This window comes from Urocampus carinirostris, chromosome 1, assembly GCF_059441175.1.
Source record: "Urocampus carinirostris isolate Australia breed hairy pipefish chromosome 1, RoL_Ucar_1.0, whole genome shotgun sequence".
Classification (NCBI taxonomy): Eukaryota; Metazoa; Chordata; class Actinopteri; order Syngnathiformes; family Syngnathidae; genus Urocampus; species Urocampus carinirostris.
In genome coordinates this window covers 11,982,124-11,996,319 of record NC_142349.1, presented here as the reverse complement: position 1 = coordinate 11,996,319, position 14,196 = coordinate 11,982,124, and the positions used below count along the sequence as shown (strand labels likewise).

At 41.9% G+C, this 14,196-nt stretch overlaps 1 protein-coding gene across 1 annotated transcript in view; it reads left to right on the top strand.

Annotated features, from left to right (window-relative positions):
• The first annotated feature begins 6,765 nt into the window (after nucleotides 1-6,765).
• The window catches only part of LOC148373568 (ski-like protein), a 51,464-nt gene continuing 44,033 nt past the window's right edge, over nucleotides 6,766-14,196 (top strand). The window contains exons 1-2 of the mRNA XM_088326757.1: nucleotides 6,766-7,104; nucleotides 12,426-13,711. Of these exons, the coding sequence (XP_088182883.1) occupies nucleotides 12,590-13,711 (1,122 nt within the window). The 5' untranslated portion in view covers nucleotides 6,766-7,104; nucleotides 12,426-12,589. The remainder of the gene's footprint in view (nucleotides 7,105-12,425; nucleotides 13,712-14,196) is intronic.

The window sequence follows — 14,196 nt, the reverse complement described above, 5'->3', positions numbered from 1 at the left end:
GCGTCCGATCGTTGCGAACCTTCAGCTCCTGCTAAGGCAAGCCTTCCGAACCTGACTCCCTGTTTTTGACTCCCGTACGATTCCCGTTTTTCGACCCGTTTCTGAACCTGACTACGCCTGTTCTGCCCGCCGCCTGCCTACGACCTCTATTACAAACTCGACATCGCCTCTGATCTCCAGCCCTGTTCAAACGACTTGGCATTTCCGCCTGTCTTCTTCCGACACGGAAGTGTCACTCCCGCCTTGCTCGCTCCCGCTCTCCGCCAGTCCTCAGATCAAGCTATCAAGCAAGCCTTACTCTCATTCTCTTTCAATAAAACTAAGAAACTTACGCAATTGGGTTCCCGTCTCCGTTCCTGGTCCCTGACAGCCATTATATTTTTAGTACAGAATTGCATTCTATACATGTATTATTTTCTCAAATTTCAGGATTGTTATAGCTTAATGCAACCAGAGAGCAGTGAATTCTGTTATCAGCTTCGATGACTGGTACCGATACCTGAAAGGGACACAGTAAAAATTAAATCATTAGCTGCATCGTACCAAGGCAGCATGGCGGAGCAGTGGTTAGTGTGTGTGCGGCACAGTTCTGAGGTCGTGTGATCAAACCCTCCTGTGTGGAGTTTGCATGTTCTCCCCGTGCTAGCGTGGGTTTCCTCCCACATTCCAAAAACATGCATGTCAGGTTGATTGGCCGGTCCAAATTGTCCCTATGTATGAATGAGCGAGTGAATGGTTGCTTATCTCTGTGTGCCGTGCGACTAGCTGGCAACCAGTTCAGGGTGTCCCCTGCCCACTGCCTGAAGATAGCTGGGATGGGCTCCAGCACCCCCACAACCGTACTGAGGATAAGCGGTGCAGATAATGGATGGATAGATATAACGTGCCATGCAACAGAAACCAAGTGCTTAAAAGCACAAGGAAGACGACAAATGACGGAGAATCAAAGTGACCGGACCTCACTATTTCTCTTCTGTTTTGTTTTTTTTGTTTTGTTTTTTTTGCTCAGCCTTTTGCTCTGTTTTTATTTTTTCGGGACTCCCGTCGCAGCAAGATAACGAACATGTATGTCAGCTCCAGGGTTCAGCAATGGAAAAGGTTGAGGAGCCATTAAAGACTAAAGATCAAAAACTAAAAGTCTGGATCAGAAAAAAAGCTTTATATAAGCATTTTTAAAATCAAAATAATAAAGCAATTCACACATATTGCGAGTTACTCATTTAATATTTAATCTTAACAAATTTAACAGCCTTGAGAAAACCAAGAATGTTTTTTTGTTTGTCCTACAAGAACCAGATTTAAAAATATATATTTTCATCCCTTTTCTTTTCCTGTTCGCAAATATTTTCGAGAAAAGATCCACAGAGCCACTAGGGCAGCGCTGAAGAGCCTCATGTGGCTCTGGAACCGCAGGTTGCTGACACCCGCTTTAGGTGATGCTCTTGTTATGTAAAACACAATTTATATGTTTTCCTCATGTGTTTTTTTTTTAATCGTTTCAAATTGTGTACGGCGTATAACAATTTTTATACATGACTTTTTTTGTATGGGGATTTCTTTTTGGTTTTTATTGTATTATTTTATTATCTCGATATTCTGCGTCGTCTGTCTTGCAGTGAGTAAATGGGTGTCGCATTGTGGTTGTAAAATATAGCTAAATAAGGGGAATTGCAATCATTCATAAGGGGAGCAAATGCCTGAGATTGGCAGGCATGTGTACTTTTTTTAATTTAAAAAAAAGTATCTGTTTTGATTCGACTTAATCTGTCTTGCTGTTAGTAAATTGGTGCAGCGTTATGTTTATGAGGTTTATTATTTCTTAATAAGGGGAGCATTTGTCTAAGGTTGACAGGTATGATACTAACAAAGTGATAACTAACTAACTAAAAAACTTACTAAATTAATTTTTTCAGTAACAAATGCCCATATGTAATGTTCAGCTGTCAAACTCTAACGAACTCTAAAGCTTTTTTTAACTCATTCGGTGCCATAATGTATAAATGTTTTCAGAAAAATTGTCCCCGAGCGACAAAACACAAAAATATTATTTGTTTTATTTAAAAAAAGATATATATCTATTCTAAAGCAACGCTGGTCAGTAAGTATCAAGCCTCTGGGGATTCTTTTCAGTATGATAAATCACCACAAGATGGCAAGAATGGCGTTATCAGATATTGTCCACACATCGAAGAGCTCCCACTTCCTTGTGTTGATTTGCTTCCTTTATCCAGCAATTGAGTGTGTGGGCGGCTCCTGACTGACCGAAATCTTGTGATTATGTCACTGGAAATCACTCATGTATCGTTCATGCATAAGTTCTTGCAATAAAATATTATTAAGTGCCATTGTGTTTAACATTGGAAAGCATTGTTTAGGTATTGGAGGTATCACAAATTTAAAAAAAAATACCTAAGTGAAAACTACGACAGAAGAATATAACCACGATTTTTCAAGATTTTTTTTTGCTGTACAACCGGTAAAGTTCTAAGCCCAATTTTGCAATTGAGCGTATACTGTTTGGTGAAGACAGTAAATGGTGATGCACATCTGCAAGCAATCTGAAGAACTGGCTGCCCTCAAAGTACTCCAGGATTTTCAGCGAGCATTTTTACAAGGTATGTTTTATGTATTTCCGAACAAATTTATGTTAAATATTTACGAGTCATGTCAAAGACACTCAGTGTCGCTACCAATAAGTTAGCTAGTGCTACTGTAGCTGAGCATGTCAGACATCTGCTGTGGATAAATGAAGTGGCCTATTCAAAATGACCCTAAATTACATAAAGTTTAGCAGCTTTCTGATCAGTCGATTTGAGATGTGTTGGCACCCTGGATGAAACATGTCAGCATACATTAGTGTCTTACCTTTGGGATTAGGAGGCGCTTCCCTGTCAGCGCAGCAGCGCGTACCAGTAAGAACTGGTAAGCATCCAGAGTTTTAAGTTTTTAGATCAGCGCAAGTGTATGGTGATACTCCATTTCCAATATATTGGTACAGATGCTGTGGGCTGATGTCAGGCAGACAGGTCGATTTGGTTAGATGTGTGAAAATGTCAGGAGGAAAATGGTATTGGTCGGTGCTTAGCCCTGCTATCCTTAGTTTCTCTAACCCCGCTCTTTGTGCTTCCCGACAAGGTGAGCCACCTCACGAGATATTGCCATTGGTGTTGAATAGTATAGTGTTTATTTTATTGTTGTCTACTGTTAACTGGAATAACTCATGAGGAGTAATGTTTACTATGGTTTACGGCCATCCGTCATGGTGTCGTCGCGTGTGTGTAAAGTGTCATGATTTGTCAATTGCCCTCACCTGCGCTGACTCTTTCAGCCACAGCTGCCACTTTTTCTCTAATTAGTTGTCCTCCTATTTAAGCACGTCATTTTTGTTCACTCCTTGTCAGTCCGTCAGCGTACCTCCACACATGCAAGGCATGCATTTTTGACTTTGGCTCCCGTTTTGTTCCCGACCTGTTCCTGTATCCTGCTCGTCTGTCCCTGACTTTCTCTAGTTACCTGGCTTGTTCCGATCCCCGACCACCCTTCGTTCTCCCGTCCCAGCTACCCGACTTGTTCCGATCTCCGACCACGCTTCGTTCGCGGGGGCTTCCTGCTCCTGCTGTCTAGCGAGCACCGCTGCTCTTTTTTCCTCTCGCCCCGACTTCCCCGATCCCTCAATAAAGCATTGTGTGAAACGTTACGCATTTGGGTCCACTTCTGTTTCCAGTGGTGACAGTAAAGGGTCAATAGCTACTGACCTAGTGCTGCATTTCAAAAAATTGGGAAGTCGAAACGATCCCACTCGAATTGTACCAAAGCGTTTCAAAAAAAGTGAGAAGTCGGGTTTCAAAATATCATTGGAATGACACTCAAAGTGGGAAGTCGGCGTCGCGAAGTAATAGGGGTACTTTTTTTTTCCTGGTCGGAAGTTAAAAATCCCAACTTCCCGTTTTTCTGGAATGCAGCATACATTTTCTGTAGGCCCTCAAAATTGAGTCGAATGGCAAAAATATGCTGGCACCAGTGCTTCCCATTTGAGAGAAACATCTGACCTTGAACGAGTTAAAAAAGCAGTGCAGGGTGTGGTCTGTTTCAAATGTATTGTCCCTTTGCACACACGTGACCTAACCACGTGATGACACCATGACAGACAATAGTAACCCGTAAGTAAACAGTGAACGAGGCCAGTAAACAGTAGACAACAACAAAAACAGCGATACTATTTGACACCATTGGTGATGACTAGTCAAACGCCTATTGTGCAGCTGTCAGATGAGGTGCCTCACCTTGCCGGAAAGCACAAAAAGTACTATTTAAGGAAATTGAGGACCGACCCATACCTTCCTTCTGACATTTACACATCTAAACAAATGGTCCTTACTTTTGTCTCCACTATATTGTAAATGGAGTATCCACATACACCAGTGCTGATCTAAAAGTGTATATAAGTCTGGATGCTTCCCACTTCTTACTTGCTGGTACGCATCTCTGTGCTTCGTTGAGCAGAAAATGCACCTCTGGCGTGAAATGTCTCCCTCGCGCTAACTTTAATAAAACAACTTTGTATTTAAATTTTTGAGGAAGGTCTAAAAGGAGGGCAGCACGGTGGCGCAGTGGTTAGCGCTTGTGCGGCACAGTTTTAAGGTCTTGGGAACCTCCTGTGTGGGTTCAAATCCAGCTACTGGACTTACTGTGCGGAGTTTGTATGTTCTCCCCGTGCTTGCGTGGGTTTCCTCCGGGCACTCCGGTTTCCTCCCAATTTCCAAAGACATGCGTTTCAGGTGGATTGGCCGGTCCAAATTGTCCCTAGGTGTGAATGAGCGAGCGAGTTGTCTGTCCCCGTGTGCCCTGCGATTGGCTGGTAACCAGTTCAGGGTGTCCCCTGCCCACTACCTGATGATTGCTGGGATGGGCTCCAGCACCCCCGCGACCCTACTGAGGATAAGCGGTGCAGCTAATGAGATGAGATGAGATGAGGTATAAAAGGACAGTAAAGTACGGGGCATTCGCACCATGCATAAAAATCACTTTTGAGCATGTGGAAAATATTTACTTTGGCGAAACGGCGTTTTATCTTCCGAACGTTCGTTTCCAGTTTTCGCCGTTGATAATTTGACAGTTAATTTGGGGGTAATAAGCTTTATGATAGAGCACCAAACAGTTTTCAATACATGTGATATTTGGAAAATGACTTTTTACCCGCTGGTTAATCGAAACAAAAGCAGCTCGTCTACGTAGTGAGGAATGGAAACCGTTAGACACTAACGTAGCTAGTAAGCACCAGCTTATTATTTTGTTTGAGTGTCTTTGACGAGATTCGTACCTACTCAACATAAAATTGCTCGAAAATACATCACACGTTACTTGTAAAAAGGTTTGCTGCAAATCCTGGAATACTCGAGGTCTGCCAGTGTTTTGCCACAGCACAACATGAGTCCCTTTGTTTGATTCGAAGATCTAAATCGCCGTATTCTGCATCCAAAAAGATAAAATTCCAAATCGGTGAACTAATTAACCTAAGGGTATGGATGGATATAAATAAAGTATATTTAAATTTAAATAAAACCAAAGTAATATTCTGTGGTAATCGCAGGGCAAATCAAGATTTAGAAGTAAAAATGGATGGTGCTGCAATAGACATTTTATCAGTTTTTAGGGGTCATAATAGACAATAAATTAAATTGGAAAACACACATCAGACACATACAGACTAAAGTATCTAAAAGCATTTCAATAATTAATGAAGCCAAATTCATTTTAAACTATAATGCATTGTATTTATTATATTGTGCTCTAGTTCTTCCATACTTAACATATTGTGCATAAGTCTGGGGCAATAATTACAAAAGTTCACTACAGCCCCTTTTTATCCGCCAAAAACGTGCAATTAGAACCATACAGAGGGTAGGATATCGGGATCATACTCATATTTTATCCCTGCAGTCCAAATTATTCAAATTAGATGATTTTGTTAAATTTTTCACTGCGCAACTGCTATTTAAAGTCAGCAAAAACATAGTACCAGAAAACATCCATAAATTACTCATTCAGAAAGAAGGAAATTATAATTTAAGGGGCTGTAGTGAATTCATAATCCCAAAGGTGAGAACCACTAGGAAAAGTATGTGTGTGTGTGTGTGTGTGTGTGTGTGTGTGTGTGGAGTCAAGCTTTGGAACGGATTGCAAGACAAGATCAAACGTTGTCCAACTATTCACTTGTTCAGGTTTAGATACAAAGGAACATTCCTGGTGGAATACAGAGATGAGGAGGGTGGGGTATGAGTGCTGCGGGAGATTGGGAATAGGGCGTCAAGTTAACTTTGTGTTGTTGTTGCTATTTTTATATCAAAACTGTTATTATTAATATCATTACAATTGTTGTTATATCATTGGTATGTTTGGTGGGGAAGATGAAAGGGTAGGTAATAGGGATTTGCTTCTTTTTTTGAACATATTATGTAACGTTATTTTGTTGTTGAATTATTGTTTTTGTTCTGTTCTTATTTTGGTGTTCGAATAAAGTTTTCATTCATCATTCAAGACCTTGCCCACTGCACAGCAATAAATCCCCATCGTAAAAAGGGGGTGACGATATTCTTCTGTTGTCGTCATTGATATTTCTTCCAATTTAAATCTTCATTCAAGTGCTGACCACTAGGGTGCCTCTGCCGTCCGTCATGGCTCTCATTCGCTTGGGGAAGGCAACGTGGTGTCACGTGCCAACGGTCGAATGTAGGTCGGAACGTGCCATACTTAAAAACCCAAAACGAAACAATAACACAAAAAAATAGCAGAACATTGCATGACGACGACACAGTCAAAAAACAAGTAAGGCAGTCCGTCACAAGGCTTCACGGCCCCTTTAAATAATCCCGCCGCTGTCAAAGGCGTCTCCTAAAGCAGTCAGGAGGAAATGGCAGACAGACAGACTTAGCGAGACTCCCCCGCCTCATTTCCTGTAGCCATGATGACGTCTCCGGCTCCCGTCCTCGATATGCTGTGACGTCACATGGCTGTAGTGGCAGGCGGTGGAGCCTCATCTTGACTCTCCTCCGCGGCTTTTCCAGTACGGAGAAGACCCCGGCAGAGTGAACACCGATCACCGAGGCAAGTGCTACGACTATCATTAACGTGTTTATTCCGTGTATTTATGGAAGTCGATGAAATCTTTTGTACACGAGTGGCGCAGTGATTCGAACGACTGCGAAAGGGTATAGTCGATAGGATAGAAGGGGGAAAGCTAGCTCGGTGTAGCCCGCTGTGTCGCTCTCCGTCCGGTGGAAGGTGAGTGAGCGCGTCGGTTTTTCTCCGCTCGACGTCCGGATAATCACTCCTTTGGCTTTTTTTGTTGGGCTACCCCCCGCCTCCTAGATTTAATTCTGCGTCTTATTATTAACGTATTTGTCTTGTTATAATCCACTTTTGCTGATATTCTTTAAGGCAGAGGCGAGTGTTGTACTGGGTAGGCGAGCCAGTTTACTAGCATTTCCACTGCGTAAATTTCCTCCCGAGTTCATCTTTTTTTTTTTTTTTTTTAATTCAGTTTATTTTTTCAGATTTTTGTCTGTCTTTGTTAAGCGTAAACTTGTAATTAATAATGGAGAGTTTTTGTTTTCTGTGTACTGTTCCGTCGCTGAACGACATACGGCGAGGGCTCCCCCCCTCCCCCCCTTTAAGTGACACCCGGACTGCGGTGGCCGTACGTAGTAAGTTGTGGCGTCGGCGGCTTTTTCCGATCGAGACCGGCGAGTGCAGACAGTGAATGTCATTATCGCTGCTGTCTGCATACAAGCGCAGTCAGCGAGGGAGGGAGGGAGCGTCAAGGCTGGGGATGGGGCTTTTCAATGCGGCGTCCTTGCAGCAGCCAAACGGTTCTTCGGACTTGGATTGCTTGCTGTTGGATTATCCCCAACATGCAGCTTTTTATGGGATATGTGCCTCCCAAACAGCACCCGCCGCCGCTTCCTTGGAGCAAAACTCATTATCCCGCCGCGCAGCTCATGTTGACATGTGTTTGCGGTTCTTTATGACATTAAAACGCCCGCAAATACGACCCAGCTTTCAGAATCAAGGTCGGGCTTTTGCGCAGAAGCAGTGCGCCAGTTTTGGGGAAAAATCTCAGTGGAATGCGCTAAGGCATGCACACAGCCACTCGTTTCAGTCTCTTTCAAGATAAACGGTAAATCGCGATGGGTTTTGAATTGTAATGTCTCTGTCCGTATAGTCAACATTATGAAACATCGTTTGCAACGGGGTCAGGTTTGGCATTGCAGGGTAAAACATGTAATAAAGACATTAAAGACCAAAATAAAAGACTATCAGGATAAATAGGCAAAATAGTTCCAAAGTAGTGCTTAGAAATTGCCCTATGAAAATGTAAATGACCTACATTTCTATAGCGCTTTTCAAGTGACTGAAGACCTCCCAGAGCACTTTACAATATGCTTCACACTTACCCATTCACACACACCGATAGCAGCGTGCAATCAAAATATCGGAAAAAAACGTTTTTCTTAAAAACATTTGGAAGTACAGATTCAAACATAAGCATTAAAAAAAAAAAAAGAATTGTAATAAATTGATCCATGCTTCAATACATACCTGTCAACATTAGGTAAGTGCTACCCTTATTAACGATTGCAATTCTGCTTATAAATCAATATAAACCTTACAAACACCTCAAGTTTCCAGATTAAAAAAAAAATAAGAATCTCTTTACAAATTTGAAATGATCAAAAAAACATATAAAATAGGGGAAAAGTTGATAGTTTAGTATACTATTCATTTGACAGTAATCACATAAAGAAGCACCATTCCCTTTAATTTATAAGAACCCATATCAAACACAAAATAGGGATAGGATTTAAAATGTGATTTTTAAACAAACAATTGGATGAACACGTTCAAATATGAGCATTTTGTTTCCATTCATGCATCATGCAAAATAGAATTGCAGATGAATCCAAACATTGAAATAAATTAATATGGTTCCTCGTAGGGGTGCAGGTTTGGTCTTGGGTACATAGGCATTTTGTTAAGTGATCACATAATAATGGAAGGGACAAAACAATGACTGCTTGATATTGGTGGGGACACCACCCTTGGTTCCAAATGATACTGCAGTGACCTAGTGTCAACATTACAAACTATTAATTGACCTGGTGTTCGATGTTCCATTTTTCCTCCTCTCAAATGTCTACAAATTGTGTAGAATAACACATTGTAAAATTGGAACTGTAGTAACTAGTTACTTATGATTGAAATATCTTACATAGTGACATAGGATTAGGTTGAAATTTAAGAAATATTTTTATCGGCGTACTTTTAAGGGGCAACAAAATAAAGTATTGAAATATTGAAAACACATTTTCTCTTTCAGTTTTTTGTCGTAACTATGACAGCTTCATTTGTTAGCATGTGTCATTCTACACATTTTGAAGCCTTCACACTGTGCAACCATTGTTTGACAAGCAATTTTCTCCTTCTAATTGCTATGTTAGCTGTCAATGGTAAGCTCCAACAATTATGTATTATGCCCTTCAGCAAAAGTTAAAGACGTTCAAATGGTGTTCATATTATTTAAATGTGAAGAAGTGAGTTAATCTATAGCAGACCTGGGCACCCCGGTCCTGAAGGGCCGCCGCATGCCTTGCATGATTTTCGAGGTTTCTCTTTTTCAACTCAGGTGATTCAAATTATCAGCCTGTTAGCAACCTGGCAGAAGTTTGTTTGATTGGATTCACCTGTATTGGAGCTGAGCAACTTCAAAAATCAGGCATTACATGCGGCCTCTGAGGACCAGACTGCTTAGGTCCTATCGAGAGTATTCAAACTTTTTAGGAATAATTTTTGCGATCAAAATACATTGCTTAATCCTTAGTAAAATCCTTATTCAATTAGTTTTAGAAAATTAAAGCCCTTACTACCCACCACACTACTTTATTTACTTTCTATTTACATTGCAGTAGGAAATACTGCTTTAAAACTCATTCAAATTGGTGTATGGCAAGCTGTGAAGGAGGGAGGTGATGGGGAGTAGCAGGGGTCATCAGTGTTTTTCATGTGATTGATGAAGCCAGCGTGGGGTAAAAAAGCCCTGTATGGTTGTTGTTTTTCAAAGTTGGTAACACTTTCAGTCCTTACTGTTTTGGCAGTGTTCTGGTTGACAAAACAGCAAAAAACTTATTCACTGGAGCACTGGCTAGTTTATCCGGTCAATTGGTTTTGGAGTTTCTTGGTGGAGATAAAAAAAATAAAATAACCAGACCTGTCCTAATTTTATGCACTGACACACACACAGACTTGGGTTCAATTACATGTGCTGCAATAGTTTTCCATGTGCTTGTGTGAACTATGTTAATGGCCATTTGGCCCAATGGAGCATAAAAGGCCATTGAACTCATCAATCCACAGTAGCGCAAAGCCAGCCATCAAGTTTTTAAAAGCATCACTTTCCGTTTCATGCTCTTTAATAACTTTGAGTCCTCTGTAGACCAGAAGTTATGTCATAGAACAATATGCTTTTTTTTTTCCCCTCTGTCTTATTTTCTGACAGTTGTCTAACCCTTCCGGGAAGTAATAATTGTCATCCATTTTCAATGAAGCATTGCACTTTAAAATTGAAACATTGTAATAAATTCATTAGACATGTTTTTGTCATAAATCAAAATCCTACATGATTACAAACTACTTGAAAGTACATAAATGTGGATTCTACTTTTAGTTCCTCAACCTAGTTTTTGCGGTCGCAGGTCATTGGAGTTCTCAAAGGTTTACAGTGCTGTTCAATATAATAGCAGTGCAATGTGACTTACCGGAATATGCTTTTAGTATATTCTTCATTGTTACATGCCAGACATGTTACCGGTAGGTGAAGTAGATTTTTAGAAAACAAATAAGAGCCAGCGTTCATAATCGGCACGCTCCGAAGACTGTGCAATTTGGCAAATAGTTCAAAGGTTTAAAAAAATAGCAATGTTGCAACCAATCTCTGAGTTCATCAATTTCGAGGAAGAAAATAGACAAAAACAGGTGTTAATCGGGTGTTGCATATTTAAGGATGATCAAGCCAGCAAAGGTTTAACATCCCTTTGAAGAAAATGGGTCATTCAAGACACTGCTCCGAAGAACGACAATCTTTGATTAAAAAGTTGATTGGAGAGGAAAGCCTATAAAGAGGTGCAAAAAATGTTGGCTGTTCAGCTAAAATGATCTCCAATGCCTTAAAATGGGTAGAAAAAAAGGCATGTGGAAGAAAACTGAAGACAACTATAAAAATGGATCGTAGAATAACCAGACTGGCCAATGCTCAACCAATGATCAGTTCCAGGACATTCACACAGTCTGCAGTTACCTGTAACCGCTGTGACAGAAAACGTCTGTTTGACGCAAATGTATTTTTCAGAATACCACGCAAAGTACCTCTGTTAAAAAAAAAGGCACATGCAGAAGAGATTACAATACCCCAAAAAACACATCATTTGGCCTAAAGAAAAACGGAGGAACATTTTGTGAACTGTTGAAAGAAGTATGATTTTCCTTTTTGGGTCCATGGGCCATAGACCGTGTGTGAGAAGACTCCCATACTCTGAATTCAAAGCTCAGTACACATTCAAGACAGTGAAGCAGGGTGGTTCAAGTATCATGGTCTGGGCATGTTTCTCCTACTCTGGTGTTGGGCTCATTTATTGCATTTCATGGATCAGTTTGTGTATGTCAAGCGACTTGAAGAGGTTATGTTGCCTTCTGCTGAAAGGACATGCCCTTGAAATGGGTGTTGAAACAAGAAAATGATCCTAAACACACCACTAGACAAGTAAAGTCTTGGTTCCAAACCATTAAAGTAATGTTATGGAATGGCCAGCCCAATCTGCAGATCTTAATCCAATCTAAAACTTGTGGGGGGATATCAAAATGCTTGTGCAAAACCAAATAATGTAAAATAATTGTGGTATGTTGTTTAGCAATCATGGAGTGAAATAACAACTCAAAGGTGCCAAGAGTTGGTTGACTCTGCCACACAGATGTGAAGCAGTTATAAGAAAAAGTTGTGGTCGTGCAACTAAATATTAGGATTACTAAATCCTACCTTTTGAGTTTTTACAGTCAACAGCAGACAATGCTATTTGTTTGACAGACTCCTTTGAACTATTTACCCAGTTGCACAGCTTTCGGAGCGTGCCTATTATGAATGCTGGGTCTTTTTTTGTTTTCTAAGAATCAGTACCACCTACTGGTAACTTGTTTGGCTTGTAACAGTAGAATATCTACTAAAACCTGAGATATTCCATTTAATCACATTGCACTATTATTTTGAACAGCACTGTACAGTATGTTTAAATCAAGCCCATTGTTGGATTATTTCACATATAAAATATATATATATTTTGCTATGCATAACTTTTTTTTTTTTTTTTTTGCATTCGCAGGAACTGCTTAGGGACTTCAAAAAACTATACAACATGTATTTGTCCATCTCCTGGAGAATTAGCATTGTTTAAAAAGGGGTGGAAGAAAGCCTGCGGGACAAATAATAGAAATTGTTCCAATAGCCAGCCAGCCAGAGAAAGGAACAATAGGAGAGCGCAACAACATGGCTAGCACTCAGACAAGCTTAAAACGGCCCTTTAAAGGCCTGAGCTCCTTCAAGGGAAGCATCAAGCGCCTGTACCGTGAGCGTCTGGAGGATGCGCCAATCAAGAAGCGGGTGATGGCTGAGATCAACCTCAAGCGCCGTGGCCTGGAGTCCTTCCATAAGGTGGCCAAAGTGAAGCGGGAGCAGGTAGACGAGGCACAACATGAACAGCTTCTCCATCGTGATGCGGATGTCGATCTTCACGCAGCCACCTCGGCCAAAGCGCTGGACCTTAGTCCGGGACTCAAACACACATTGGCCCAATTCACACTGAGCAGCCAGAGCTCCCTCGGAGGCCCAGCCGCCTTCTCGGCGCGATCCAGCCTGGAGCCTTCCCATGCTGGCATGCCCTCGCTGCCGTCCCCTCCCATTTTGGGAGGCGGCCCTTTGCTGGTCCCAAGCGACAGCTCCACGGAGCTCACCCACTCGCTGCTGGAGGGCGAGTCCATCTCGTGCTTCGTCGTTGGTGGCGAAAAGCGGCTCTGCCTGCCGCAGGTGCTGAACTCTGTGTTACGCGACTTTTCACTGCAGCAGATCAACACCGTGTGCGACGAGCTCTACGTATACTGCTCGCGTTGTGATGCAGAGCAGCTCCACATCCTCAAAGTGCTGGGCATCTTGCCCTTTAATGCGCCATCCTGCGGCCTCATTACGTTGACAGATGCACAGCGGCTCTGCAACGCACTGTTGCGTCCTGGTGCTGCGCTCCCTGCAGAATTGGGCACCAAGCTGTCGAGCCAAGGCCCGTTGAAGGAGAGCGAGGCCGGGTTCCAGGTGGAGCACCAGTGTCTGGGAAAATGCCAGGGCCTGTTCCTGTCACAGTTCTACACGCAGCCCGAAGCACCCTGCGTCCAATGCATGGAGTGCCACCTGCTCTTCTCGCCGCAGAAGTTTGTTATGCACTCGCACAAGTTGCCCGATAAGAGGACCTGTCACTGGGGCTTCGACTCAGCTAAGTGGCCCTGCTACCTGCAGCTCGCCAGGAAGTACCAGGGCTCGCCTGAGGAGGACAAGTTGAAGCAGCTGCTGGATGAGGTCAAGGGCAAGTTTCACTACCAGCTAAAGAGAATGCTCGGCAAGGTGAGTACTTGCCCTCTCTTGTGCCATTGTGTGCCAGTCTGACTTGATATAGAACTGGTTGCATTCAACTGGAGAAAATTGTATTCTGTTGGGATTTCTTAAGTGGCTTTATGTTGTTTGGTCTTCGGCAAGACTGGAAGACTTGAAGGAGACTCGAGTAAGCAGGTGTTGTGGCAACCTTTTATGTACCACAGAGTTTGAACTCTGACTATATTCTCGTGGCTTGTAGTAATATTAACGATAACAACAGTAATAATATCAAGCCCAAATGAACTGTGTAATTACTAGATCACTAGGGAACTAGTGGTAAAATATCATCATTTTTTCCTTTGTCATCTGCAATCCTAATGGCCTAGTGGTTAGGATTCTGCACTCTCACTGCCGTGATCCAGGATCGATAACTATTGCAAAAAATGTTGAGCAAATTAGTTCAGAGATACTGATCATTCATCGCTTGAATTTGGTAATATACCCCCATAAAGCCT